Genomic DNA, 9,600 nt, shown 5'->3' on the forward strand with positions numbered 1-9,600 from the left:
ACCGATCAACTGATGTGAGGATAGGTGCTACTTGTAGAATAATGAAAGGTACTGTTATTTTCCTATGATTGCTTAAGGATATAAGGGAGCCCATCCTGCAGCAGCATAAATATTGAAACCAATGTTTCCAAATGTCTGTTACGTCTCAACTGTAACCAATATGGAAATAAATATATCAATGTGAGAATGAATACCTGATGTATTTATAAAAACCATTCGTTTATTTCACTATTACTAAATACAAAAATACAATATTAAAAGTGTTACAGAATAGTGAGCGGTGTTCGCGACTTAACTTTATAATTTGGAAGGTTATATAATGAGATAAGACAAAATTGCAGAATCAAAATCAAAAATAGTAGTATAATTTATACTAATAATATCTTAAATAATTTATGATTAATGATGTTCCATGTTATTTTAATTACAGTAAATATAATTTTTATTAATTATGATATTAAAGAACATATTGCATTATTATACAACCAATGATATATAACAAATATAAAATAAAATATAACTAAATATAACTCATTTAAACACAATTATTTTAAACTAAATTTACTAAGATATTTAGAACCATAAATAATTAACAATATTACCTACTTAAACAATGTCTCTTTACAGTTTCACTTTTCTATTTCTAACAATTTATGCAGCATTTGCTTTGTCGGATGTTTGCTGATTCATCAGATTCCAATAAAAACCTTTCTTATTCAATAAGCTATTATGGTTCCCAATCTAAGAATAAAAAAATTATTGTTAATTAATTTAACAAAACATAATTATTTATCAAGGAAATGTAATTATAAAATAAAAGTAATAGAAAAAATTAAGGTTTTAGATTTTTTTGAAAATATAATAATACAGGTATTCTATCTGGATGAAAAATATATGATAAAAAATTAAAAATAAAATAAAGAGAATTAATTGGCGGGTATTAACTAAATATGAGTTGTAAGGGAATATATTCTATGTAGGTGTCAATTAAACAATTACCCATTTCTTATTTACAGTAATTTTATTTTTAAATATAAGTTTTTATCAAATAGGTACTCAACCTTCAATATGTATAATCAGTAAAATCTTTAAAAAAAGAAACAACATTAAAGTAAATTATGAATAAAATTAATAGAAATCTATGCTTATATTCATTAGATTAGTAACTACATTTGTTTTGGAAAACATTAAAAATTAAATTTATGTATAAACTTTGAGGATTATCATTAAATTCATTTATGCATTTATGAATTTTAAGTATTATTTTAATTACTTACTTCAACAATTTCCCCTTTATTCAAAACTACAATCACATCTGCATTCTTCACAGTGCTCAATCGATGAGCAATAACTAAAACTGTTTTTCCATTCGATACAGATTCTAATGCTGATTGCACATGCATTTCAGACTCTGTATCAAGTGCACTATAAGTAAAAATATAAACATTTTTCATAACTATAATGTATTTGTTTTGTTGTATAATAATTTACAACTCTAATAATATAAAATAAAAAATAGAATTTTTAATTCATAACATATTCAACCAGATCATTAATAAACTAGCATACAGTTTATTAGGAAACTCTCACTATCACTAGAACATATGGTGTATCATCAATTTTTATTATATTAATATTGATTTTATTAATAATACTTATATTAATTGTTGCTTTTGAAACCGGTAGTTAGTTTCGTGCTGAAATCAGTAATTACCTTATATAATTAAAAATGCATAACATTGCAAGTTTAAGCTCAGCAGATCACATTTGGCTTAGTTAATTTAAAATTAAAGTGAATTGACCTTTGATAAGGTAAGAACATTATCTGTGTTTGTATGTTAGGTTTTTACGATAGTTCAGTTATTAAGTGCGTTATGAGAATTTATAATTTACATAATATTATATACGCAAAACTTGCTAAATATTAATCTATTGTAAAAACCCAACATTCAGATCATGTTCTTGTCTTAAAATTTATGAATATCTGATATATCCGAATATCCAAATCTGGATTTAGATCAAAATTCTTATCCAGATTTATGAATTTGCTTTTTTTGTGACTTCAGACTTACAATTAATTTTAATATACCTATGGTAAAATAAATTATTTTATTACAATGAAAATGTATCAATAAATTAATAATCAAGTTCTATATTATCCGGTACTTAAAATGTGTTTGAAATTTGATATACCTACTTATGTCCAAAAATTATGTTATAGTATTAAAATATTATTGGTATATAAAGATGAGTCATTGAACAGCAAAATCAAGTTGAATAATCCGGATAATTATGTAATTTTGAAATCTGAATATGCCCATCACTAATCAATTAATTTTAATTTTTAAACTAAAGGAGCTAAACATGATCTGCTGAGCAAAAATTTGGTATGTTACACAGTTGTAAGACAGAGAAAATATATGTGGGTATGGCGTCTTCTTAAGTCAGTTCAAAATCAGGTCAATCATTGATAACATATAATATGAAATGGCTGATGAGCATGACCATACAAAAACACATTGTATTTGAAGCTACCAACGGATGCATCTAATTATAAATTTAATTTCACAACAATTTAAGAAAACAACGTACAGTATTGCCAGCAGTAGTGCACTCTTAAATGGTGCAACCTGACCACTAAAAAACAATTAGCAAAGAAGATTGATCTCATTTTTACCAGACTATAAATTTGTGAATTTTACATTTCATATTTAACCTACATATGAAAATACATAACTGGCATTTTAACAGACCTTGTTGCTTCATCTAATATAAGTATAGCTGGATTTTTCAAAATAGCTCTAGCAATGGCAATTCTTTGTTTTTGTCCTCCCGAAACTGTTACACCTCGTTCTCCAACAATTGTATTATAGCCATTGGGAAAAGAAGTGATAAAAGAATCAGCATTTGCTATTTTTGCAGCTTCAATAACCTATGATTTTTCAAATTACAATTAAGACTTTAATTGTCAACTTAATCAATATTTATTTTTTTTACCTCAATGTCTGTTGCTTCAGGCTTTCCATAGCGTATGTTTTCTAGGATAGACATAGCAAACAATATTGGTTCTTGATTAATTAATCCAATTACTCTTTTGCGCAACCAAGTCTGATCAAGCTTTTTAATGTCTATGCCATCTATTATTATACTTCCCGAGTTAACATCATAAAATCTTTGAACAATTTAAAAAAAAAAAATGTATTTTATTAAAATAAAACAATTAAAAACAACAAAAATACATACCTCATGAGAAGTGCAGCAATAGTAGATTTACCATTGCCAGAAGATCCAACAACAGCAACCACTTTTCCAGGAGGGAGAGTAAGATTGAAATTTTTTAATATAACCTATCAAATCATATTTAAGCATGAAAAGGTATCTTCTGAATTGAAAAATGCGCTGAGATAGGAATGTATTGAAGTTCAGATACTAAAAATTTGGATAGGGCTGGAGTGGATTTGGTCCTCTAATTAAAAATTTAATTCTTTGTATTAAATAATCATGTTTAAAAAATATTATTTAGACACTTAGTTCCCACAAAAAATATGTAATAATTGTGTTTATGGTAACTTAATTATTACATAATAGTGTTTGAGTGTTTGTCATGAAATTGAATTCCATAAATCTGTCTTTTTACTATCTCACTTTCAATACATTATTATGACTCAAAATATTGTACCCTAATCATGTAAAAGTATTAATATTCATTATTCTGTTTATAACAATGTCAACATTACTTGTTCAGGCCTGGTTGGATATGAAAATGTAATATCTTTAAACACAATTTCTGGTTTAAAAGAATGATGTGGAATCTTAATACCCTCATTAATCAGTGTTTTAGGACTCTTGTTAATATACTGAAAAACATAAATACATGCAATTAATTTAAAGAAGAAAAAATAAAAAATAAACAGTTTTAAAAATTCTGACTATACAGTAACTATAGACTATTCAGTTTGATAACGCCTAAACCTGCATATGTATACTGAACAAGAATATTCATTGCTTTACAAGATTAAATAGCTATGGTTGTTGGTAGTTTACTTATGGTACACAACAGTGTTTACCTTGGCAACAGGTATGAGCGAACACTTTAGGGTTTTGCCAGTCAAGTGGGATTTTATCTTAAATAAAATATAGGTTACGAAGCTCAATAGCAAAAACCTGAAAAATGTTTATAGCTTACTTCAAATATTCTGGACCCTGCAGCAACACCTTTTACATAATGACCGAATAATAATGAAAATTGCCCTAAGGAATGTTGAAGCATTTGGGTAACCATAAGAAAAGACATAAGCTGTCCAGGATCAAGACTACTTGTTGTCATAAGTTGTCCACCAAGGAATATTGTTCCCAAAACAATGCCATTGAGAAACACATTACTACTAGCCTAAAAGAAAAAATAAATTTGAACAACGATTTAAATTTTTTAAGAATTTATTGATGTACATACTTGGAAAAGCCCAATACCATAACCCAACTTTTTATGTAATAATCCGTTATTTTCAATTTCTGTCAAAAATCTTTCACATTCTGTAGATTCAGAAGCAAAGGCACGAACAGTTCTCATATTTCCAATTACTTCTTCAGCTATAATTGTGGATTTAGTACTCTGTTTACATAATAAATAAACATAATATACATATACCATTTTATTTTATTTAAATGTAAATACTTGTTCTTGAGCCAGTTTGCTAAGTTTTCTCAAAATAGAACCAAAAAATGTGCCTATAACAATAATAGTTGGTAAAATAATAGCTACAGCTCCAGTCATTTCTGGTGATGTGTTATATAGAGCATATACTCCGCCAATTAACTAAATTATAAACAATAAATAATATCTCAAAATATATCGACTATGTAACAAAATCATAAAAAAAAAACTTTGAAAGAAACTCATTTCTAACCTACGTACTTGGGTAGCATTTTTAAGACCTTGTATTATTACAAGTTTAAATGAACTTTTAAAATCTTGTACATCGGTTGTTAACCTATGAAAAAATATTTAAAACATATGTAATAATACTAGTCTAGAATTAATAATAATTTGTTTTCTATACACTTTAAGATTGAGTTCAAAATATCTTAAAAATACAAAAAGTATGAAAATAACACATTACTATCATAAATTATATTACTAATTTAATGCAGTAACCCACTTGTTATGAAAAAAAACTTTTTTTTCATAAACAAAAAATGTTTATATTCAACATAATCTGTAGTTATTTTTTAATTGAGTTGTGTATTTACCTTTGTAAAATATCTCCAGTACGAGTTTTATCAAAAAATTCTAGCTCTTGTTGAAGTATAGATAAAAAAAGATTATATTTCATACGTATAGCAACATTTTCTCCAACTTTTGACAGCATGCTTATACATATAAATGTTGATAGGCCCTAAGAAAAAGATTGTTAAAAAATTACTTGTGCTTTGAACTAAAATATTTAGCTACAATTTTACCTGCATTATGTAAAGTGCTAACAGTTTGGATAATGGATCACTAAGTTTTTTAAAATCAAATGGTACTTCATCTCTAGCAAACTGAAGTATAGTATTTATAACATGTTGTAAATTTATTGGAATACTTAAATTGCAGAGAGCAACAATGAACGCAGTCTAAAAATGAATAAAATAATAAATCATTAAAAAATCCAGTGGTCCTTAAGTATATGAATATTATAACACTTCATACAATAAATATATTTAAGTATACAAATGTAGTAACAGTATCTTTTATCAAATAGCCATGAAAATTACTAATATACCTACAGCAATAGCAGCTATTAAGCTAAGTAAATCTGGTGACAAATAAGACAACAACTTATTCCAATCAAAATGGTTGTCAGATGTTGATTCTGGCTCTATATGTTGACAATAAACTATGTTACTTCCGTTAAGTAAATATCTATATCCAATATATCCAACAGATCCCATAAGCATCCACCTTGGATTAAATTTGCTTAAATTAATTGATGATACTGGAATTGGTTTTTTACTTGTTACATTTTTTATGAAGGATGAATAATCCCTAGTTGGTTGTCTATAAAATAACAAAAAATAAAATATTTTAATAGTTTAAGTAATTAAATACTTAGAATAGGTAGGTGTCTCTAAATTATTAGAATGCTGAGTCAAATAAAATAAAATTCAAGAATTTACAAAATAAAAAAAATTCCGAGCAATAGGTTGGGTCTGAAGTGATGGATTTGTATTTTGTAATTTGTCCAGTAATAGGGTAAGTGACAATATTTCAGATATCCATGTCTTATTTTACCAGAACCAAAACATAAAATGTACAAATAGGACTATTTAAACAATTCATAATTATTTATTAATATTTTATAGATATAACCCCAGCTATTTTTGAAATTTTCAAAATGTAACTTACTTACCTAGTAATAAAAGACTGTAGTTTTGACAAATTTATTTGTTTAATACAACATAAACGTAACATGGCAGTATGTTTGAAAGATACCAAAAATTAATAATCTAAACAACACCTCGATTTTTAATAATTAAAATAATATTACTTATAAGCTATAAGTAACTATTAAGGTCAATTTGTTCTGTCTTCTGTGGTAAGGTTGAAGTTTGAACTTCAGCTTTATGCTTTCATTGTAATCTTAATTCTTTGACCATAATGCATAACATTCACTTTTCAAATATCTGATAATACTATCAATTTTTCACAAATGTGATACCATAATAACAACACGTGTTCAGCTGTTATTATCAGTTCCGGCAGTGCGTTTCATTTTTTATTATTCATTTTGCCGCCAAAATGTTTATTATGCTTTATACGTCTTATCCATGGTGGTATGGTATATTTCAACCATGATCTTACTTAAAAGTTAAATGTATTGTTGTGATATATTTTTTGGTGCTATAATTTGGTGTTAATAATTTAATATAAGCTGTAAGCATCTACTGGTTTATTTTACTGGAGCTACCATAATTCATTATATAAAATATATTCTAATATTTTAACGCTTCTGTGACTTAATCATATTTCAATAACTGTCAGCCAATATGTCTAGAGGAGACATACAATATTCAACAAAATATGAAGACAATATGTACATTTACAGGTATGTGTATTTAATGTAACATAATTTAAGACTATTCATGTATCAATTTGTGTTTGGATAACCTTCAACAACTTATATGGCAGGCATGTAATCTTACCAGAAGACATGGCCAAACTCTTACCTAAGACTCATTTGATGACTGAAACTGAATGGCGAAATCTTGGTATTCAAATGACATCTGGCTGGATGCATTACATGAGATATGATCCAGGTATGCATAAATAGTAATTTTAGTGTTGATTTTATTGGTTTATAATAAATAAGATATTTATGTACTATAATTTAATTTTAAATAATAGACATGATAATATAATATAATATTTTAATTTCACCTTAAAAAAAAAAAAAAATTATGAAATATGAACTCATTTAACACAAATGATATTATGCTTACTTAAATAATATACTAGATATATTATTCTTTATAATCTATACTCTAAAATTTTTTTTTAGAACGCTATAAAATTATTAAAATCAAATTTCAGAAAATTACTATCACAAATAATGATATATGAATTAGTGGCGTATTTATAAGGGTGATATGGGAGATAGACCCTCCCTTCCTTGTCCCTTACTTGTTTCTCGTTCATGAGATTGTGATGTCAATCATGAATGAATTACCCCTCCCCTTAAAGAAATTAAATGTTTGCCAACATATTTCCCCCCTTGACAAAACCCTAAATGGTATTTTGTATAAAAAAAACTTTGAAGTACAATTGCATCTAATATATGTTATAAAAGATATTAAGTAATAATAATATGCAAAATATTGCATACTGTTTATTTTATTGAAAAAACATAAAAGCATTGAATTTGCTTAAAATTTATAGTGATAAATTAAATAAATTGTTGATAATAGAATAAATTCTACAATAATTCAAATGTAGGTACAGTAGAGAACGGGCTTGAAAATTATCTTATCGCCATAATATGTACACATGTATGTATTTATAAATAATATTTTCCAGTCTGTAATAAAATTTTTGATAATTCGGGACAAGGCATACCAATCCATAATAGGAACTAGTGTCCAAAAAAAAAAAATCAACATTTTAAATACTGAAGTTCATTATTATACTCATAATTATTATATTAATATTTTTATACTTCATTGTATTTTGAAATTACGAGTTTTACACGATTAATAGAAATAAAAATTAAATTTTATAGTTTAAATTACAGTAAAATTGATGTTTTTTTTTAAGCCCTAGGTAATCTGAACAAATCACTAATCAGAATGACCCCTTTCCCCAATCTCGTTCGGATTATCAAGACTACTGTAATAATTACAAAAACATACATTTATATAGGTTAAAATAAATTTTGTTTAATATAGTTCAGTTTATTTAGACTAATTAAAATAAATATATTGTGTATTGTACCCAATTTCTTGGTGAATTGATGTTATCAGTTGGTTATTGATTTTTTTTATTAATATTCATAAAGTACTTATATTTGTGTTAAAATAAGTTTTTCATTTTGAAATATTTAAAAATAAGTTTCCAGTGAAATAAAATAATCATAAGTGATTTACAAAAAATAACTTTTTTATCACATTTTTATGAAATAGATATATTTCAACATGCCAAACTCTTTCAATACGACTTGACCATTAAAATGATATCATGTAGGCAGTCATATGCTATTTAAACTTTCTTCTTTGTATTTTCAGTTTGTTTAAATTGTGGACATTTCTCGTTTCATTACTCCCATAAACTACTCTTAAACAATAAAATATGGAAAATTTAATATCAAATATTGAACTAAAATACTTTAAATGTTTGTTTATTTTATTATTTACATAAAAATATTTTATAGAATTTTGATCAAGATTATTAATGTTGATTACGTATTATAAATATTGAATATTGTATCACTATATATTATATTATGCTATCTCATTATTTTGTTACAGAACCTCACATAGTGCCATTCAGAAGACTTAAAAAAACAAATGATTCACAACCAACATAATAATATGATAATTAAAATTAAATATAATTTGCTGTAATTTTAAAAATTATATACTAAAATAAATAAATCAATTTCACAAATAAGTTTATTTATTTGCATACAATTTTAATATTTTGTTCAAATATTTAATGTTTATTTTTTGAATATAAATTTATTAAATACATTTTTTTAAATCATATCATATTTATTTGTGTTTATAACTAAGGATTAAAAATACAACACTAAGTTTTCTATTAGTTTTCCTTCGAAATAGAGAAAACTCGAAACATCATCATAGGAAAAATTTTAATTGCGTTTGAATTTTAAATTTTTACGAAATAGCGTAACAATAACGATTTATCCTCAAACGATTTTAAATATTTGTAATTATTCAAAAAGTATAAGTCGTAGATACTTGAAAATTTCACAAGTTATTTAGATTGGCATTTTCTTTACATGATTTAATTTTCAAAATATTTTGAATTTTTTTGAGATATTTATAGACAACTGAAATTTTCAATTTTTCTTAAAATTTTTTTTTTAAATGTCGATAAAACTT

General features: G+C 25.3%; 2 protein-coding genes across 2 annotated transcripts; one reads left to right on the forward strand and one right to left on the reverse strand.

Annotated features, from left to right (window-relative positions):
• Positions 1-202: 202 nt before the first annotated feature.
• LOC107173691 (mitochondrial potassium channel ATP-binding subunit) lies at positions 203-6,645 on the reverse strand. Its single transcript, XM_089219415.1, has 14 exons — positions 6,393-6,645; positions 5,770-6,040; positions 5,461-5,616; positions 5,251-5,396; positions 4,916-4,991; positions 4,676-4,816; positions 4,454-4,612; positions 4,187-4,390; positions 3,738-3,857; positions 3,244-3,347; positions 2,998-3,172; positions 2,754-2,932; positions 1,278-1,425; positions 203-741 (listed from the first exon to the last, which is right to left on the reverse strand). Exons 1-14 carry the CDS (start codon positions 6,452-6,454, stop codon positions 652-654), a joined length of 2,031 nt encoding a protein of 676 aa, XP_089075541.1. The 5' UTR covers positions 6,455-6,645; the 3' UTR covers positions 203-651.
• A 151-nt stretch (positions 6,646-6,796) lies between these two features.
• LOC107170535 (cyclin-dependent kinases regulatory subunit-like) lies at positions 6,797-9,238 on the forward strand. The gene is made up of 3 exons (XM_089219417.1): positions 6,797-7,088; positions 7,172-7,299; positions 9,004-9,238. Exons 1-3 carry the CDS (start codon positions 7,030-7,032, stop codon positions 9,060-9,062), a joined length of 246 nt encoding a protein of 81 aa, XP_089075543.1. The 5' UTR covers positions 6,797-7,029; the 3' UTR covers positions 9,063-9,238.
• The last annotated feature ends 362 nt before the right edge of the window (positions 9,239-9,600 follow it).

The sequence above is a fragment of the Diuraphis noxia genome, unplaced genomic scaffold (genome assembly GCF_037042655.1).
Source record: "Diuraphis noxia isolate RWA-SAM2 unplaced genomic scaffold, SU_Dnox_SAM2 contig0002, whole genome shotgun sequence".
NCBI lineage: Eukaryota > Metazoa > Arthropoda > Insecta > Hemiptera > Aphididae > Diuraphis > Diuraphis noxia.